Raw genomic sequence first — 18,790 nt, 5'->3', positions numbered from 1 at the left:
TGCAGGGATAAAGTACACGAAAATATCAGAAAATGCAGACGTCACATAATGACGAATAAGGACCACAGGGGTAGTCATCGAAGACCAGCCACAGCCTCAACCAACGAAGAGACAAAGTTCATTGCGATCCTGTCATGTATTGAGGGTTACCTCTTTGCGCCTACGGAGTCCCCGCAATACCGTTCATCAGCGCGGACAACGCGGGAACCGTGGATCACTCACAATATTCCCCCAGGCTGTGCCAGCATGTCCATTATTGTGTGGGATGTGCGAAGGCAAAATTTCTTCCAACATGTACGAGTCCTGAGAGGGTTGGCATCCATACGATCCATTGGGTTGAGCAGCCGCAGCGGCCAACAGATGGGTGTAGTCTCCGTTATTGCCATCACCATTTGCAGGCCCGCCTTCACCGGGTGCGCCTGACATCTGGTTGCCACCCATAGGATTTTCAGGGTAAAAGGGATAGAATAGTCCAGCGGGTACTTCCGCAAGCTTCTCGGGACTGGAAGTGCCACTTGATCCACTACCTACACTTTTCACAGGTGTCGTGTTTTGCGAAATCGTTCGCTGGGGGCCATACACACTGGGCCCCACGTGGCCGGCGTTCTGGTACTGCGGATGTGCCATCACTGATGACTTCTGTTGTAGGTGCATCTGGCTGTGAGACATCAGAGATGGAGATCCGAGCATGCTCCCCCCTGGGCAATCCGTCTCCCAATCCAACTCCGGGATAAGGACGGGATCTTTGGTAGGTCCAATGCTTCGAAGGTTGACATTAAGTACCTTTTCCGCGAGTTTGGAGATAAGTGGATGTCCGCCATTGAGGTCCTTGCGCTCCCAACGCCACCGGAGGCGGGGCAACATGTCCAGTGCCATCCAGACGTCCTCGATCATGACCTGTCTTGTGAGATGATCACAATGTGACATGTGTCCATAGAGGATGACCATGGCTGCGATGTGGAGTGGGATAGGCGACACGAAGAATGCAATGTTTGGGAACCGAATCAGCTGGTTGTGGACAACGATGATGTTGTGCGAGGTTACGATGGCTGATGCGACATGTCAATCCCGATGAAGAATATAGTCAGGCGGCAGGCTCACCATCTATCAGCGCCTTCGACCGATGAGCGTAATCCAGGTCTTTCAAGCTAAAAAGGGCTCGCAACAGCAAAATTCTTGAAATCCCGAACTTGAGTAAAGTCAATCCCTGGTCTTCAGTGATGTCTTGGACAAGCTTCCGCCGCTTTTCCAGTGGCCAATCATCAGTCCCGCTGAAGTAGTGCTTGTAACTCTCTGGAAGCTGTCGTCGAAACTCTAGCATGCTTTTGATGATCCGGGTAGCGTGACGCATGATTGTGTCAACGCTTTTGCTCGCTGGAGCATAAAGCGAATTGATAATATCTGCTTGAATCTCGGCGATGGGATGCGAGAGCAGGAAATGCTCAGTGAAATCATTCGGGTTCCCCTTCACAGGGCGGGAGGGATGCGGTGTATTAGAATCGGACGGAGAGATGGCTAGTGGACGACCGAGAAGAATAGAGGTACCCCGATCGTGCACCATGACAATACCCCATAGACGAATTCTCAATTGCGCCTCCTCATCGGTAAAGGTGTGGCTCTGTGAAGTGGGATCATGATGCAAACCCAGTTCAATGGCGAGCCTGACGAGACTGCCTACCAGTCGCCACAGGGAACGACCTTGTCGCTATGAATGACGCTTTATCAACACGTGATTTGTGATCATGTATATGAATAACGCACCTCCGTATAGAGATACCACTGGAGCAGTATAAGCGCTTGGAGGCTGCTTATTGTGACACGCAAATGTGGCTTGACAGCAAGGGCTCGCTCGAAGAACTCGTAATACTCGGGCCAGTCGCTCGACAACAGGTTCTTAGCAAGAATAGGGCTGTCGCCGGGTGCCTTCGTACCACTGTCGATTAAACTAACTCTGTGATTTAAGTCGCTCAACGTGCCAAGCGCCAGGATTAGATACGTGCTGCAGACGAAACCAGGGTCGTGCTGAACGTTTTTGTCATCATATAACGCGTTAAGACGGGTCTCAAAGTCAGAACGGAAGAATACTGGGCGATGGGTGTTCAGCTGAGTGAAATACACCTCGACGATCCTGTTGACCATTTTACGGTCCTTGGGCAGCCAAAAAGCGAGCGTCGATGTCACGGAGGGAGACCCGACTGGGACGGTAAGAGCGGTTCTTTTGATCCATTTCGCAGGATCACGAGGGGGAGATGCCTCATTGATGCCCTGATCACGACCGGATGTGAGGCCCCCTGAGCCAACCGCGAGATCTTCCTTGTCGTTTGCATTGGCGAGCTGACTCTCGCTGACAATCAGGGGGTTCACCCCGAAACTTTTCGCGATAGCCTTTTAAGGACAAATCAGAATAGGAAGGTCGAAAAAAAATAGCGAAAACGTACTCGTGTGTTGGACATGTCCAGCGACTGGGGATCTTGGCCCTTAACCTCTTGACTAGATATGGGAGGTGGTGGGTGAGAGGGAGCAGAGGGCGGGGAAATTTGATGGGGAGGACCAGGTATGGGTTGAGGATGAGGGGGAGGGAAGCCAGGATGCATGTGAGGACCATAAGTGCCTGGGGGACCCATGGAGATGTGGCCATAGGGGCTGTAGATAGGGAGGGGATGTGGGTAGCCGGGGGGAACCATAGGAGGGAAATAAGACGAGGCGGGGGCAGGTGCGCCGGCGTGGGGTTGGGCGAACGATTGGCCGTTCTGAAAGTCAGGTGGAGTGGGTGGTACACCGTCGATGTCGACGCCGTCGCGAGCACATATCTCGTTGAGGTTGGAGAGGGTGAAGCCCTGGATATGGCGCTTGAGGAGAGCGTCGCAGAGGGCAAGCTGGTGCTCTATGTACTCGGTGTGACCCCGGAGAGTGAGGGTCTGTCTGTGCCGATCTTCCTGCTGGCACGGAACACCTGCGGTCGCACAGGCGGTACACTTTGGATGCTTTGAATCGCACTTCAAGTGAGAATGTCAGTTCAGCACAGGCGAACGGAAATTTGCGGTCGGTGACTACCGACGGGACTTGCCTTAATTTTCTTGCTCCTGCATCGTGCGCAAGCCTCATGGGAGCGTCTGAGACGCCTCGGTTCTGAAGGAGAGCTGATGCCGTTCTCACTTCCGTCCGCCTTTCGTCGTTTCTTGTTCGATGGAGGGGGCGCCTGTTGCTGGGCCTGTTGGGGCTGGGGTTGCTGGAGGTGCTGTTGCTGCTGATCCATTTGCAAAGCGGAGTGTAGGGACGGTGAGAGGTTGAGGTCGGTGTGAGGAGGGAGTATGTGTGTCATTTTTTTTGGTTTATCCAGCTATCAGCTTCCTAGTCCCTGCCTGCACACACGCACAGCAGCGGTGTTGTGCTCAGCACGAGCTCAGCGCGTTACTCGTCCCCAATCTTAATCCAGCCTTGCTTTGTGGAAGTTGCCGAGTGATTCCCACGGTCTCATTAGTCATCCACACCACCAATACCGGCACGGACCAGCGCCGCACTGCACAGCTCGTCCGCCTGCCATGCACCACTCGAATGCTTCAGAGTACACCCTGGCTTCCGTGCGTGTCGACGAGCAGGAAGAGGACTCAAGGACACCCCTATTGCCCTCAACAGCATCAGATAACAATATCTATGGGGCCATCCCAAGCATTTCGCACGATCAACGGCCCACCTCCTCGCAGCTGCTCTTCAGCGCTGCCATCAGGATGGCAGTCGTGTTTGTAGCCAGTTCCCTTGTCCTTGGCGGCGTCCTCTGGATTGCCCTGCCCACCCTCCAAGAGTGAGTAGTGTCTTGCACACCACATCACTCACTGATTCTCCAGTGACGACCGGGAGTCGCTTCACATACCCACGTCATTTGACGATCTCCAAGCACTCAATGCCCTGCTGAACAAGTACCGCGACATCTATCCTTACCGTATCGTAATCTGTTATGTCACAACGTATTTATTGTAAGTCGTCGCTTATCTTTTACCCCCATTATACTCATTCCTTGCCCCTAAGTTTGCAAGCATTTTCGCTACCCGGATCTATGTATCTATCCATCCTCGGTGGAGCAGTATGGGGGGTCCCACGTGCACTTCCGTTGGCATGTACTTGTGTTGCGACGGGTGCTTCCCTCTGCTACCTCATTAGCGCTGCGTTCGGTCCCGCCCTCCTTACAATCCCGAGGTGGAAGTCCCACCTCGACAAATGGTCTGTTAAGCTCGCATCTCAGAAAGACAATATCTTCTCTTTCCTGATCGTCCTCCGCATCGCACCCCTGCCCCCGCATTGGGTAATAAATGTCCTCTGTCCACACGTCGGAATAGGGCTCGTTCCGTTCTGGATAAGCACTTGGCTGGGCGTGTTTGGTGTCACGGTCATCCACACGACGATCGGCCGTGGCTTAAACGAAATGACGTCGGCGGACGACTTCCATCTCATCTCCTGGAGGAACTTTTTCTTATTATCAGCGGTCGTTGTCGGCGTGTTGATACCTGTTGGGCTGCGAACCTATTTTAAACGGGAGGTGGCATCGGCAGCAGATATCGAGGAAGCCGATGAGCTGCTGGCAGAAGATGGAGATCGTGTCCTGGCTGTGTCGCCAGTAACACGTGTCAAGAAAACGGCGATTCGACAGGCCGTCGACCCCACTGACGACGAGGGCAGTGAAGCATCGATATCGCTGTTTGACGACAGCGGGGATGAAGACGTCGTTCTAGAGGCTGGCCCGGCTGTCGTGCTCAAGCCGACAGAAGAATGGAGACCCTCAGTTTAGTGACAGCAGCAGGCTGCCAGGCACTTGGTGTATGTATGCATGTACATGTATGTATGTATGGACATCTGTAGATGTGGTAGTCTGTTTCCTTTTCCGGCGGTGCTTCGCGCGGGTGTTTCCGATGAGGGGCATTTATTGCGAACCTAAAAGGAAGTTGCGGTGATTTCAAACTCCGAATATGGTTTGTTATGGTCTGTGCTTTGCATGCGCTCCCATTCCACCCAGCACCCTCTGTGCTTGCGACACCCACTCAGTCCCAGTCCTGCGCTGTCCCCTCGCCCTCTGAGTAGTCTCGTCGCTGCCGCCCCTCTTCCCGTCGTGGGGTGTATTGTGGTCAGCTCTTGCTGTGCAAGTACAGCGTTAAAGTCCTCTCAGCCTTCCCCGGCCACTTCGGATTATGGCCGATCGCATGTCTTACCACCCAATGTTCTCACAGAACATCATGCAAACACCCGTACAGCAACAGGCCCAGCAACAGATGTTGCAGCAGTCCCAGCAGCCTCAGCAACCTGCTGATCCTCAGATGATGCAAAGTCTCTCTAACCCCGAAGCAGGGCGCATGTGGCAGCAAATGCAAAATCAGCAGAGCCAGATGCAGGCCCAGATGCAGAATTCTTACCGGCCCCTACCGTCTGGCGACCTGACTGCCCCCCAAATGAACCAACAGGCAAGTACCTCTCCCTCCGTCTCTCTCTGGTTGTCTCCAGTAGACAAGCAATTGGTTGCAACCGATAGGCCCAAGTTCACGGTGGCATTGCTCGGACATGGCCACTGCGTACTTGTTTATTGGGTGTCGGTGCTGTTCTCCATAGCATGTCTCCGGGCGAGCCTTCTCCGTCATGACTTGCTGACCTACCCATTCTAATGCAGGACTATGCTCGAGGTCAAGCATATTCCCAAGGACAAGGACAACAGGCTCTTGCTCAGCAGCAGCAACAGCCATTCGGACTTAATGCCCAACGATTCAACCCACCGGGCGCTACTTTTCACGATTCTCAGGGCAACCAGGCCCAACCATTTATACCGTCCAATTTCTTAAACATGCCCGCTAATACCCCCCAAATGAAATCTCCCTTCGTTAGAGGGCAGGTGATACAGGCACCTATCAACAACCCAAATGTATCCCGTCAACTCCAGTTCATGGCATCCCAAAATCAGCAGGCGCCCAACGGCGTGGATATGGCTCGCCTCCAACAAACAGGTTTCGGTATCCAACCAGCTGCTCAGCAAGCCACGGACGTGTTTGTAATGTCTCCTAATCCAGATCAAATGCACGGATCACCCCATTCGTCTGCTCATCGAATGGTCTCACTGCCCAATACTCAGGCTCAAGTCCAGAATGGTCAGAGGCTAACTTTGGGTGATTGCATGGAGAGGTATCAATTATTGAGGAATGGCATCCCCCGTGTGGAGCAGAAAATCTCCGAAGCGGAAGCCGCCATTCGTGCAGGGAATATTCCGGAACCCGCTTCTTCAAGGCTTGCGGCGATGCGCATGGAACTCAACACTAAGAGACATCAATTTCAAATGCTCAATGCATATCTCTCACAAGTCGCGGCTCAACAGAAGCACAATGGTACTATGCCCGCTAACATGTCGCACTTGTGCGTTTTTCTTCCGTTGCTATAACTGGGTTGTTGACTCTGCGTTGAGAAGGAATCTAAATGGCCCATCCCTTGCTCAACCACCTCAGCAAGCACCAGGATCTGTCGCGCCGCAGCAAAGCTTCCCTGCACAGGTCAATTCGACTTCCTCGCAAGGGTTTTCCATGACCCCCCCTCGCAATGGCACTTCTCCTCTGCCAGCCGTTCCTCAGAATTCAGCAGGTGTTCCTCAGCAGATTTCCGCGCAGCCCGGACAGATGAATCGTCCAAATACTTTCCCAGCGCGTTCTGTGCCAGGGTCACACCAGTTACCTAGCCAAGCAACCAACTCCATACCTCCAAACGTGGCAAATGCGAATCAGTTTGGAGTGCGACCTGCTAACGGCCAAGGGGTCGTCCAATCACAACGTGTCAAACCGCTTGACGCGCAAAGATTTGAGTCGACGTATGCACAGTTCTGCCGCAGCCAACGAATGACTCCCAACATGAAAGTTACGATTGCTGAGAACCGCGTAGTCGATCTACATAGGCTGCATGCTGAGGTATTGCAGGAAGGCGGCTACATGTCGGTGAGTAAATATGCATTGGGGCTACGTTGCGCAGTTCGCTCAACGTGCTCTCTGTAGGTGACACTGCGAGAATGGTGGTCCGTTATTGGCGGACGCATGGGCTGGATACAATTTCCCGGTGACCCACCGCGTTGTGGCCCAGGCATTGCTCAGCAGCTACAACACACGTACAAGGAACATCTATCGCAATTCGAAAGCGCCTATATCATGACAGTGCGTAACCGATCAATGACTCAGCAGCAGCAGCCACAGCAGCAACAACAACCAGCCAATGGTATGACTGCTGCTAATGGTCGCCAATCCGCCGTGGCTATGCCGACCGAAACGCAGCCTAACCTCCCTTTCGATCCCCGCATACTACAGTACGCCAATCTTAGTGCTGCGGACTTGCGTGCCAGAGGTATGCCCCAGGCTACCGTCGACATGATTGAGGTGTACCGTCCCCAATTGGCTCAGTGGCGACAAGCTGAGCTGACAAGACGAGCCGCAGCTGAGAAGCAGACTATGGCCAATTCGCAGATCCAGGTGCCAAGTGGGCCAGAGCCTCCTGTTGCGGGTGGCGCTCAGCGACCCCCACAACTGATGCCCGTTTCAGTTGGCGATCACAAGCCCGACGGGCAGTTTCCATCGGTTCCGTCATCCAGCTTCAACTCTCCTATGCCGCCAGAGTCTGCCAGGGCATATCTTGCGAAGCTTCAGAACGTAATCATATTACGTGGTAAGTTCCCGCCGATTACTTTACCAAGATATTAACCGTTTCGACAGGCCTGGACACAATGCAACCCCAGGTCGTAACTGACGATCAGCGGCCTGAGTATGATCAGTTGTTGGAGCGAGCCTGTAAGCTGGTTGACGACCTTGACAATAAGCTGCCGGAGTACTGGAATATCATCAACCACGATGAGACGATTCGCAGATTTGCTGTCATTGTAGGTGGCCTTTGTTTGCCATACATGAGCATCTTTTTTTGAGAATGTCCTTTGTCAGATTGTAACCGTAAGACGACAAAGGGAGCTTCTTTCAACCTCATCCCAATTCGTCATCAATTTCACGACACTTCGCAACATGGTCGACCAAACCCAGAGACTGATCGAGGAGTGCGAACAAAGGCGGCGTCTGATAAATGCAAGAGTTGCAAATACCTCGGGGCCTTCAAACCCCCCTCCCCCTGCTTCTGTAAATCGTCCAGCTCCTGCTGGGCCGCCTCCGACTGTTCCACAACCGACTTCTGCTCCCATGACTACCAATTCTCCAGCACCCCTTCACCCGTCACCACTACCCCAACAACCCCCACAACCACCAGTTACAAAAAAACCCGCTCAACCTTCTCCAAGCCCGCCCAATCCTCCCGCTCATATCACCAATACCACGTCGCCAACCCCACCTCCCTCGGTCTCCACGCCGGCGACGAGCGCAGCCACCCCTCAAGCACAACCTGCTGGTTCTCCCCAAAACCCGAAGTCACCTAAATCCAAGGTCGCCCTACGCCCAAAGGTTCCTCCTCGTGTCCGCAAGCCTTCAACGTCTACGAAAGGAGCTGCTACTCCGGATGTAGCACCTACTCCTGTTGTTGGAGTGAAACGACCTCCTCAGGATGACACAGCCGCCATCCTGAACCCGGCTCCATCTGAACCTGGACCCAGCCAGGCGCCCTCGCCGAAGAAAATCAGGACGGAGTGGGAAGGTGAACCAAGTGAAGCGCTCCTGAAGAGACAACAGCAGATCAAGAATGTCAAGACGGAGGAGGATACTATCGCCTTCTTCGACCAAATGAGGGAGCTCCTGGCCATATCGGCGAGGGCCGATAGCTCGGTTCACAACGATATTGCTGCCTCGTTGAGTGAGATTCTGGCAGGTGTTTCCCAGGAGCCTGAAGATGCCGCTGCCACGGCTGCCGCCTTATCTACTGCTAGGGAATTCGGTCAGCCACCGACTGCTCTTTCTCCACATCAGGGACCTGTCATTGACGCGTTTGGAGAGTTCTTCGACTTCTCCTCTTACAATACTCTGGAAGACGAGGAGAGCGATTCTAAGGCTCCCACTCCCGAGCTTGTACCTTCATCTGAAACCAACCCTAGCCCAGAGTCAGGTTCGGATGCTGACGCGTCGGCCGGGTCGCCAGGTAAAACCAAAATCGAGGATTCGTCAGATCACATAGACCTGTTGCGGCTAGGAGTCCTCAGGGAGATTGACGGAGGAGAGGCAGCTCATTATCAGTCCGATCATTGGAAATGGGAAGGCACAATGCCGACGTCGGAACAGCCTTGGGCAATGCTCACTTCATAGGATCGCTCTGACTACACCTTCCGGTTATTTATTATCTAGTTCGGTTTTTATGCTGGAGATATGCATCCTCACCCCATCCAGACCCCCCCTGTTATCAGTACGAGTACCGCTTCTTGATTTGTCCCGTCTGTATTTCTATCTTGTGTTGTTGGCTACTGCATATCTCACTCCAGACTAATGGATAAGCATTAAATCTAATCGAAGGTGGTCGATGGTCGATGACTGATGGAACGGTAAAACATGCTACAAATGTGGCTACCTCAATCCTAGTTTGCGCGCCCTCTTCTCGACTGACTTGGAACTGTACATACTCCCTAGTACCCTTTCCCGTAACGATGCGCCGGGATTAGGACCTGCAGAACTGGACAACCTAGCCTTTCTGATATTGGATTGCGCTTCCAGCTGCCTTCTACCCCTCTCCCATTCTTCTCGTGCTTCGTTTCTTGCTTCATCGCTATCTTCCAGAAGTTTTAGGGTTTCAGGTAAACCATAACGGCCCTTAATTCGGTCGTCGTCTGCGCGTTTCGCAGCTTCCACCTTCTTCTCCGCACGAAAGCGTTTACGCACGGCGGCCGAACGTGTATAGGGATCGTCGTTATAGTGATCCGACAAATTCTGAAGCGACTCCAGTCTGGGTATCTGTACGTTTGTAAGGTGCTTTTGTGCATCAGTTGACTTTTCGAGTGCAGTGAGCGGGTCCGTCGTTGCAGAGTTATTCTCAGTGTCTCAAAAGATATTGCATTTAGACCAATTCAGTGTGCCACACGGAAGATGCCATACCGTGTATAGCGAATCCGCCGTTCTCTTCCGGGTTCCATTCCTCGTCTTTCTGTCTGGCACCGGAAATCACAACGTAACGAGTGTTCTTTCAGGAAGGATTAGGAAAAGAACGCTGTGTTCACTTGGCTTATGCATTACCTTTGGGTCTGTCTGTATCTCAAACCATCCATCGCATAGATGACATTTGCAACGGAAAGAGTAGATAGGGGTGGAATAGTACATTCCCACTTTCTTCTTCTCAGCGTTGTAACGAACGCCCATACCAATGTGGTTGTTGCATGTTCCGCTGGTGTCAAAACGGAATGAGTCTCAAATAGTGTAGGCCCTAGTAATAAACTTACCACCAAATGTTGAACGGTAGTTCGAAGCGCGTTATCAAGATCCCTTTGTCCAGTTTCCGCGCCCTATCCCCCAACGCGTGTTTGCCTGCAAGTGCGTGAACAACGAACGGACAAGGGGGTAACGCCAGACTTTACCCCTGTAGGCATTCAAGGACTTGTGTTTTTCACCGTCATAGTCCGGAGGATAATACTTATTGAATCCTAATCATCGTGAGCTCCTGATGTCCATTTCTTTGGCGGGACTCGCCTTGCATTGTGACGAGACAGAGGCTGACAGCGGTGAGTGTGGGGTGTGTGTGCGTATGTTTGGTAGTCTGCTCTGTGTGTCAGATCACGTGATGAATCTCTGCGGGAAGAGCCGAGCAATAGCTGAACCTTAATTTTCCCGGACATCATCATCATCCACACAGGAGGAAAGGTTTCTTCAACGCACGAAGGTCACCGCTGACTCATTCCCCTCCCGAACCTCTCTCCACTCAACGGCAGAATGAGTTACGTCGCTAAGGGCGAGAAGGAATACGACGCCGCGGGAGCTGAGCCCGCTCCAAAAATCCACAAAATCCGTATCACCTTGACCAGTAGCAATGTCAAGAACCTGGAGAAGTGTGAGTTTACAAAAACGTCCCTCCCTATTCAAACGTTTATGTTACCTGGTATTCATCCCTCCGACACAGTTTCAGCTGAACTCATCAATCGGGCAAAGGACAAGAATCTACGTGTCAAAGGTCCCGTTCGCCTTCCTACTAAAGTATTGAAGATCACGACCCGTAAATCCGTGCGTGCCTCGTACAGTTTACACTCCTGGACGCTCATATAGACGTGTCCTCAGCCCTGTGGTGAAGGTTCAAAGACATGGGACCGCTACGAACTCAAAGTCCACAAACGTCTGATCGATTTGCACTCTTCCAGCGAAATTGTCAAGCAGATCGTATGTTGAAAATAATTTGTTACCTCCACTGCGACATGGCTTACTGTCTTTACAGACCTCCATCAGCTTGGAACCTGGTGTCGAAGTTGAAGTTACGATATCTGGGTAATGCTTCGATGTAGTCATACGATCATACTCGTTGTTATATTCAGAACCAGCCGTCCTGCCGCTCATCTAAATATTAAGTCTGAATTAGATTAGCAGCGAACATGAAAGCTAATGAAAGGCAGTAAAGAAAACAAAGCAGCTACATGTAGACAGCATAAGATCCAATGACCGGTCGGTGGTCGCTGCGCGCTTCTAAACGACGCATGCCCCTGTCATCGAGGCTATCGTAACTAAGGCAGACAACTTCCCCTCTAGCAAACTGAGGAGTCCAATTGTCCTGTGTGGCTTGTGTAGCTACAGTCTGGGAGGTGTCTCTTCTGAATGGGAAGAATCGCCATCGAGTGGAAGCAGGCGGTGTTGGCGTAGGGTCCTTGTAAAGATACGGCTCAGTGTGTTCGTCAGCAGTGTGAGCAGGCGGAAAACCTGCGTTGAGATTCGGTGAATCCATGTAGTTGGCAGTCAATACCCCATTCGGTACAGAGTGCCGAATCGGACTCTCCTGGGCTTGCGTAGCAGGTAGGCTTAGACCTTGATCCACGCGGTCAATAGCCTCGACTGATCTGGAATGTCGCATTGAGCGAGGGGATTTGGGGAGGTTGAGGCTGAAGGGACGTGGCTGAGGATGTTCTCCCTGTGCCCTCGCCACCGGGGCAGATGGCCGAGTGGGAAGATCGTGTATTTGATACGAGTCTTCATAATTGGACGAGTCAACAGAGTCAAACCGAACTTTGGGGCGCAGTGCCTGAATCAAGGTAGCAACACGATTTCTGCCCTTCGTTGCCTCGTGCATGTCTGCATCTGCTTCCCCAACGTCTGGTTTAACGGTGGACTTCCACAGAATACGATCACACCTGTATACTCTTGAGCAGCCAAACGTATGCATAAATCAAAACTGACCAGCTGGGGACTCGTTGCTTATGGGAAGAATCGTAAACTGCCCTGTCGTCCCCTTCGTCCGGTTGGTCTGGGAGCGATTTCACAGATATGCCTCGTGATATCAGCCGGCTGCTGTGCTCTTTCTGAGGTAGCTGAAGTAATCCATTCCGCCGCGGGACCGGATCACTTCCTCCAATAGGAACGTCTTCCAGCGAAGGATCCAAAGACGGTGGTTGCTTGCAAATAACAGGCGACGGAGGTGGTCCCGACTCAGGCAAACCGTTCTTGGTGCGCAACCACCGTGCCACTGGAGACGTCACTGGAGAAGTTATGATAGATGGCGAGAGCAAGGTTTTCCACTTCGCCTTTGCTTTATGTGCAGCCGTCACAACGAAAGGTGTTCGGCTGCTGTCATTCACCGTGGGCCCCGATGTAAATGCTGCCGCATAGTCTTCGTCGTCCGGATCGGAGGTTGAAGTAACACCTTTTGAGCGAGATGTCCAAGCAGACGAGGCAAGAGAGCGGGCTTCTTCGCAGTCTCCATCCTCAATATTCTCTTCTTCATCCATATTCTCCTTTTCAGTCTCGTGGCTATCGGCCTCCCTATCCGCTAATGTTCGCTTACTGCGCAGTCGCTTCGTCTTTGATCTGTTTACAACATCGTACTTGAAAGTTGGCGGGAAGTTGATTGACGCCTCATGGAACCCCCGAAAGGCTGGGCTATTCATCTGCTGCTTGAGCTGATCGAAGGCCAGAGCTTGGGTGTACTCTGCAAGCAACATGTCCAGACAAATTGAATGATCACACAACTTGGACTCACCATGGCGCGATATCAGCCAATCTGCATGGAGCCTGGTGATGTCGAGGCGGAAATTGAGGTCTCCGAACAGAAAGGTAAAGTCAAATTTGTCGGTGACATCTACCAGCGAAATGATTTCACTTCACAGAGAATGGTTGCAAGAGGGACAACTTACCCTCCGCCATAGCTCTTGGGTCACCCGATGGCAAGAAGTCATCCACAGCAATCTCGGACTGTCGTTCGCATCAGCAACAGTTATAGCTGCCTGTGTTAACAAACCTTGATCTTTGATAAATTTGCTAGGCGATGTTGAACTTTGCCTTCGTGAGCTGTTAAATTGATCGGTTTTCAGTTACCAAAAGTAATATTGTATACGATACCGGCAAGATGGGCATTTAAGAACAGAAATGTGGACCCATCGATCTTCAGACTGATGCCAACTCCGCCCTTGTTTCCGACTCGCCCACCGATCAAACCGGCGGTTACAGCAGACTTTGAGGTTCCTATGATCTACGTTAAAAAGGAAGCTATCGAATGAACAGAAAACTTACCTTGTACCAGGTGCCGCAAATCGCGATGTATGTACACCGATAGATACACACCCATCATCCTCTCCTTGATCAAGTGCACGTATGGTCCCTTGTCGGATTCCTTTACAGTCACGCGGCGATGTAAAGACTGCCTCTTTGGCGAAGAAGCAATATCTTTCAATGCTGGGTCACCGTTAAATTGGGGATTGGCTTGCGTTCGATGGCACAGCCAGTGATCCAGTATCGATGTCCAACCGGACTGATTGTAACTGACTACTTGCTCTGAGAGGTCATCAGAACTCTTCCAACTTCGATTACTCTCGTCCTTTTCCTTGTCCTTGCGTTTCTGACTCAGGGTATGGGGATGTCTGTCTTGATGGTCCCTGTGTTCCTTGTCGTCTTTCTCCTTGTCCTTCTCGCGATCCTTGTCGGCCGTGCCTATTTTGATACCGGCACCCAGACCCATTGGAATGCCTGGTCACCGATTCCATTAGAGCAGTGAACCGGGCAATGAGTATGTATTCACCAGAGGAGCTCGGACATTCCTGCCCTGCACTTGACAACGATGAGAATCTTAACCAAAGAAGGGTCATATCGCTTTACATTACAACAAGGTGATAGGGATGACCAGGGTCCGCGCTCAATTGGGGAAATGCCGAAGGACCGAATGAAACTTCTTTGCAGCCGTCGTATGAAGCAACAGTGCCCAGCAACTCTTCCAAGTTACCCTAAGACACATATTAATGGCGACAAGCAGAGCGAATGAACACGTACCTTGGGTAAAGAGTCATGCATGTTCCATGTCAGTATTCTGACTTTTATGAACTTGGAGGGCTTTCTCGGCAAGGGGAGACGTGCGGTCGGGAATGAGACTTGGTTCTGGGAAATGTTAGCAGTGGTAGCTGTATTCTGTGATGCAGGAAACAACGCTTGAAGACGAGATAGTATTTGGCCTAAGTGAGGCTGTCAGGAGGTTGTTCATTGTGGTATGTGAGTGGGAGCTCCTACCCTGACGCACTGACCGTGCAGAGGCTGCAGATGTTGGAGGTAACGACGGATGTGGTTCTGACATCCTCTATGGACCAGAGTATGGTCCTCTGCCCGTTCTTGAAATACTGGGCCGTGCCCGAGGCGGTGAGCCTTGTTGCAATCAGCTTGGTTGGAGCAACTACATGATACTGTATTGTTGCTTACGTAACGAGACGTCGACTCTAAAATTAAAGCTGTTCCGGGGCAGCAGGCATCCACACCCACACCCACACCCATAGCCTGAGCTCTACCAGTCACAATTCTTCACCGAAGATATCGCAGGGCGATGCTGCAGGCTGTACCTTGGTTCAAATTGTAATTCGCATATGCTAACGAGGTCGAAATCGCAGGCAGCGGCGTGATCGTGTGCAGTAGGAAATATAGGGCCTCGGCGTTCTCAATATGTGCAGCTGACCACTACTCTTGGAGCCTGTGCAATCAATTCCGTGAGGAATTGAATACGATGCGGCATGGCACTGATTGGCGAGGAATACATGCCAGGCTCACGGCCCTGCGGAGAATGGAGGACTCATTCCGTAGGCAGATCTGGTGGGTGACACACAAAAAGACATCGACTGGAAGCTATGCTGCTTGGTTGCCACTTGTCATTGTGTGGGGGAAATGCCAGAATGTCTGGGCCAAATGAACACGCTGACAATTGCAACAGCCACGACTGGTGTTCGATACAGAGTTCCTGCTTCGGAGTATTCGGAAGTTGTCATACATAATAGGGTCATGTAGAAAGAAGTGACCGAGGACCTGCGGGGTACTCGGCCGTCGATTCTATCCATAGCAAGGCGACTTGGGTGGATGAATTATACAGGGGATAGCAACCCAAACATCATGTCCCACCCACGAATCATCATCTTCTTGACTCCTGTCTGAAGTACTCGCTGTTAATCGCAGAAGCCTGGGTCATGCTGAAAATCGTCTCGCCGACACCGAGGTAGCGTTCGGCGAGGGAACGCAGGGTTGGGTCTGATATTGTGCTCGTGTGGACTCTGAAGCAGTGCACGAAGGCTCTATTGTGAATGTGACCAATGGTGCACGACTAGTCAATGACTTACGCAAATCCGCTCGACTGTCGTATGCCGGCAAGTACGGTGGACACCAGGACGGCATCTATAGCGTAGTGGACCAATCTCCCCAGTGCCATGATGAAGGGGAGTACTAATAGCTGCAGCAACAGGTCTGGTGAGAGGCGGGTGCAACTTTGTCCAGTGCCGGAGTCTAAGTTGCCACGTGGGAGATCTGATCAGAAGAAGCGACTCTCAAACATGATCACAGACGCTGTGATTGAAGGGGACAAGGTCGTTCTGGTACCATACAGAAATGAACATGTCGAGGTTCGCTCTCCTTTCCCAGAAACTACCGCTGAAGCGCGAACCCGGACTAGAAATACCACCAATGGATGTCTGATCCAAGGTTACTAAAGCTGACCGCGAGCGAGCCTCTCACACTCGGGGAAGAGTACGAGATGCAGAGTAAGTCAGCCATGCTCCAATCGCCTCCCATGGCCACATAGACTTTCAGAGAAATGGAGAGAAGATCCTGACAGTTGGTATTCCCTCCAACCATCCTACAATTCAGGCTTACCCTGGCACTAGAATTGACTTTCATCATACTGGCTGTGGAAAGGAAAGGAGATCCATCGGATTACCCAATGGTTGGCGACGTGAATTTGTTCTTAAAAGGTCATCCAAGCGACGAGGACTTCGAAGCCGAAGTCGAGATAATGATTGCAGGCACGTCCTCATCATTCAAACGCTGCTTAGCGTCAGAACCGCTCATGGACCCATCTCTATAGAAAGCGATTACCGCAGGCAGGGGCTTGCAGTTGAGGCTTTACGACTCATGTTGACCTATGCGACCGGATTGCCCAGCGCCTTCATGTGTCCGCCACTGTCACGGTCAGTTCCTCCGCCACCAAAACCGCTTCCCATACCACCACAAAGTCTGGTCGCAAGAGTCGCCCAGGATAATCGACCAAGCATCTCTTTGTTCGAGAAGCTTCAATTCTCGGCAGTCCGGGTTGTGCACGTTTTCGGCGAGGTAGAAATGCGGTTCGGTGGCGGTGGGGTACCTATATACGACAAGTAATACATAGTAATAGTCGTACGCTCCGTGACTCGGTGATCTCGAGGTACATAAATGGACCGGCGTTGATTGTCTCCCTTCACACGCACGTTATTCATCCTTTGGATTACACATGTCATCTGCTCAGGCCGCGACGTATGTCGTCTGCGATTGCAACAACCGTAGCTAATCCACAGCTGTTCTCAGGGGACGCGTATATGGCCATATACCCGGCTATCCAGTATATTCCACTTTCAAGACGAAGTGAGTTGCAGTATAAACGAAGACCCCCTTTTAACTCTGTACCCCCCCATTTCAACAGGGAAGAGCTATGGCGAGCTGGCGTCCACGTCCAAAGGCAAGCTGGTATTCACGGGGACACATCCGAGAATGGCGGCGCGTTTTCTATCTGTCTCTCTGAGGGATACGAAGACAATAAAGATAACGGTGACACAATGTACGATCCGTGCGCGTCTTGGTCATTCATCTGTCTGATACTTTCTACTTCATAAAGCATTTATGTCGGTTCAGGTGGGTTCCTGCCCTCGTTCTTGGTGACGAACAACGACCAACACAGGACACTAAGGTGGACAAGACCGTGACGGAGTGAGGAGGTTTGTTGCTTTGTCTTACGTGGTTAACGCTAGTCCTGTTAGATCCAAGTTGCAGACCAGTCTTTCGACCATCTTCCAAACCGGGCCTTGCAGGTAGGTTCGTTATGGACTCGTGAAGACACATTCATGGTTTTCTCCCAGCTTTCTTACGAGACGAAACGTCCAGTGAGAGTCGTTCGGGGGAAGAATGAGACTAGCTTTTACTCTCCTCCCGAAGGGTACATAGAAGCTTCGCTTTCCTTCCACATTCCTTCCTTAACTCTCTCTCTGTGTGTGTGTGAACAGGTACCGGTACGATGGACTCTACGTAGTGGATGAGGTGTGTGTGAATTAGTCTCGCGTGCATACATTCGTTTGGTAATGGTCATCTTCCAGGCTTACATGAACCGAGGCAAGAAGGGTTATCAAATGTGTACTTTCAAGTTACGGGTAGGAGTCTATCCGCCCTTCCTTGGCAGCACGGCGCCTGACCAAACTACAGCGCATCCATGAAGAGGGAGTAGGATCTATACCGACTAGACGCTTACTCACAAGCAAGAAGCTCCAGAAAATCGCAAAGAGGAAGTAATTATTCTGCTGTCATATGCTTTCTCGTTGTTTCGCTCTCGCAATACACATGTGTTTGTAATCTGTATGTATGTACTCTGAATTTCACGCGCGAGAGTCAGGTATAAAATGCCTAGAATTGTGATGCAAACTATCGTAGGTACAACTTTGGGCCCACTTAGGACAAGGCAAACGGAGCTGCCTTGTAAAGCTTAGTAGCCAAGTTAAAATGTAGGAATGTGGAGATTTGACGAACACGTGAAGGAGAGTTGTAGTTATAGCATCAGAGATAACGACGTAGACGAAAAGAGGGCAGAAACTGTTTTGCAACTAAACGAACGTAGCAATGAGGAATAGGGAATTGCACCAGCAATCCTGCAACAGGTCTTCAGTAAAGCAAATATGCAAGGCGCATATCAACGAACCATCCAACCAAGGACATGGATATATACGAAACCCGAAATTACCTACAAAATCCGAGAAACCCTTAGCACTCATCTGAGGTATCCAGATGTTCGTCTGGAATAGAGATCATGCTTTGGGGACGTGGCTTGGAAATTGATAAATCCTCCAGAGGGTTCATCGTATCCTCTATTTCGTATCCAATGAAGGGTGCAGAGGGTATATCTGTGTGTTGACCGTTGGGATCGGCGGGCAGGTCATCTTCATGTGGCTCGGCAGTTACAATCGCCACCCATTGCTTTTCGCACACCTCTTCCTGCACATCTCGCCCCTCGTCCTCCACGGGTTGAAGCTGCTCAGGGTCTGGATTTTGAAGTGAACTATCGTCTGACAGCGGGTACGGAAGTTTGGAGGCGGCAGGTGGGTCCTCCTGAGATCCTTCAGTAACCTGGTCGTTATGAGCGCCTTCTTGTGAGATATCGACAGAACCATGTGCATTAGACAGGACAGTGTCTTCAC

At 51.5% G+C, this 18,790-nt stretch overlaps 9 protein-coding genes across 9 annotated transcripts; 5 read left to right on the top strand and 4 right to left on the bottom strand.

The window, feature by feature from the left end:
* Nucleotides 1-186: 186 nt before the first annotated feature.
* F5J12DRAFT_715381 (fungal-specific transcription factor domain-containing protein) lies at nucleotides 187-3,322 on the bottom strand (the record flags this gene model as incomplete). Its single annotated transcript, XM_051740948.1, has 5 exons — nucleotides 187-1,049; nucleotides 1,102-1,705; nucleotides 1,762-2,385; nucleotides 2,439-2,996; nucleotides 3,059-3,322. The coding sequence occupies 5 exons, from the start codon at nucleotides 3,320-3,322 to the stop codon at nucleotides 187-189; spliced, it is 2,913 nt and encodes a 970-aa protein (XP_051603091.1).
* F5J12DRAFT_447938 (uncharacterized protein) lies at nucleotides 3,068-4,943 on the top strand. The gene is made up of 3 exons (XM_051739475.1): nucleotides 3,068-3,802; nucleotides 3,846-3,974; nucleotides 4,027-4,943. The coding sequence occupies exons 1-3, from the start codon at nucleotides 3,543-3,545 to the stop codon at nucleotides 4,781-4,783; spliced, it is 1,146 nt and encodes a 381-aa protein (XP_051603090.1). The 5' UTR covers nucleotides 3,068-3,542; the 3' UTR covers nucleotides 4,784-4,943.
* A 31-nt stretch (nucleotides 4,944-4,974) lies between these two features.
* F5J12DRAFT_810324 (uncharacterized protein) lies at nucleotides 4,975-9,428 on the top strand. The gene is made up of 6 exons (XM_051744778.1): nucleotides 4,975-5,450; nucleotides 5,654-6,387; nucleotides 6,440-6,956; nucleotides 7,014-7,674; nucleotides 7,722-7,885; nucleotides 7,944-9,428. Exons 1-6 carry the CDS (start codon nucleotides 5,181-5,183, stop codon nucleotides 9,240-9,242), a joined length of 3,645 nt encoding a protein of 1,214 aa, XP_051603089.1. The 5' UTR covers nucleotides 4,975-5,180; the 3' UTR covers nucleotides 9,243-9,428.
* Nucleotides 9,429-10,653, bottom strand: F5J12DRAFT_810317 (DUF572-domain-containing protein). The gene is made up of 6 exons (XM_051744777.1): nucleotides 10,611-10,653; nucleotides 10,499-10,564; nucleotides 10,364-10,448; nucleotides 10,161-10,308; nucleotides 10,023-10,107; nucleotides 9,429-9,967 (listed from the first exon to the last, which is right to left on the bottom strand). The coding sequence occupies exons 1-6, from the start codon at nucleotides 10,615-10,617 to the stop codon at nucleotides 9,498-9,500; spliced, it is 861 nt and encodes a 286-aa protein (XP_051603088.1). The 5' UTR covers nucleotides 10,618-10,653; the 3' UTR covers nucleotides 9,429-9,497.
* A 96-nt stretch (nucleotides 10,654-10,749) lies between these two features.
* F5J12DRAFT_447779 (ribosomal protein S10p/S20e-domain-containing protein) lies at nucleotides 10,750-11,822 on the top strand. Its single transcript, XM_051739473.1, has 4 exons — nucleotides 10,750-10,968; nucleotides 11,038-11,138; nucleotides 11,193-11,291; nucleotides 11,347-11,822. The coding sequence occupies exons 1-4, from the start codon at nucleotides 10,851-10,853 to the stop codon at nucleotides 11,398-11,400; spliced, it is 372 nt and encodes a 123-aa protein (XP_051603087.1). The 5' UTR covers nucleotides 10,750-10,850; the 3' UTR covers nucleotides 11,401-11,822.
* On the bottom strand, nucleotides 11,539-14,676 carry F5J12DRAFT_889658 (uncharacterized protein; the record flags this gene model as incomplete). The annotated part of the gene is made up of 11 exons (XM_051747356.1): nucleotides 11,539-12,250; nucleotides 12,297-13,044; nucleotides 13,096-13,194; nucleotides 13,250-13,307; nucleotides 13,354-13,403; nucleotides 13,455-13,577; nucleotides 13,626-14,078; nucleotides 14,131-14,159; nucleotides 14,208-14,332; nucleotides 14,379-14,557; nucleotides 14,613-14,676. The coding sequence occupies 11 exons, from the start codon at nucleotides 14,674-14,676 to the stop codon at nucleotides 11,539-11,541; spliced, it is 2,640 nt and encodes an 879-aa protein (XP_051603086.1).
* An 819-nt stretch (nucleotides 14,677-15,495) lies between these two features.
* On the bottom strand, nucleotides 15,496-15,789 carry F5J12DRAFT_715495 (DUF1748-domain-containing protein; the record flags this gene model as incomplete). Its single annotated transcript, XM_051740958.1, has 2 exons — nucleotides 15,496-15,634; nucleotides 15,701-15,789. The coding sequence occupies 2 exons, from the start codon at nucleotides 15,787-15,789 to the stop codon at nucleotides 15,496-15,498; spliced, it is 228 nt and encodes a 75-aa protein (XP_051603085.1).
* A 121-nt stretch (nucleotides 15,790-15,910) lies between these two features.
* On the top strand, nucleotides 15,911-16,733 carry F5J12DRAFT_715592 (GNAT domain-containing protein; the record flags this gene model as incomplete). The annotated part of the gene is made up of 5 exons (XM_051740964.1): nucleotides 15,911-15,979; nucleotides 16,030-16,117; nucleotides 16,167-16,190; nucleotides 16,241-16,382; nucleotides 16,445-16,733. 5 exons carry the CDS (start codon nucleotides 15,911-15,913, stop codon nucleotides 16,731-16,733), a joined length of 612 nt encoding a protein of 203 aa, XP_051603084.1.
* On the top strand, nucleotides 16,526-18,124 carry F5J12DRAFT_447324 (SRA-YDG). Its single transcript, XM_051739470.1, has 10 exons — nucleotides 16,526-16,865; nucleotides 16,917-16,973; nucleotides 17,032-17,166; nucleotides 17,224-17,240; nucleotides 17,296-17,315; nucleotides 17,366-17,416; nucleotides 17,465-17,541; nucleotides 17,609-17,642; nucleotides 17,699-17,752; nucleotides 17,805-18,124. Exons 1-10 carry the CDS (start codon nucleotides 16,843-16,845, stop codon nucleotides 17,889-17,891), a joined length of 555 nt encoding a protein of 184 aa, XP_051603083.1. The 5' UTR covers nucleotides 16,526-16,842; the 3' UTR covers nucleotides 17,892-18,124.
* Nucleotides 18,125-18,790: the final 666 nt, after the last annotated feature.

The sequence above is a fragment of the Pisolithus orientalis genome (genome assembly GCF_024613125.1).
Source record: "Pisolithus orientalis strain OTSU chromosome Unknown F5J12scaffold_5, whole genome shotgun sequence".
In the NCBI taxonomy this organism is placed as follows: Eukaryota; Fungi; Basidiomycota; class Agaricomycetes; order Boletales; family Pisolithaceae; genus Pisolithus; species Pisolithus orientalis.
Note: the sequence above shows the minus strand (reverse complement) of the source record. Positions and strands in the feature narration are given on the sequence as shown.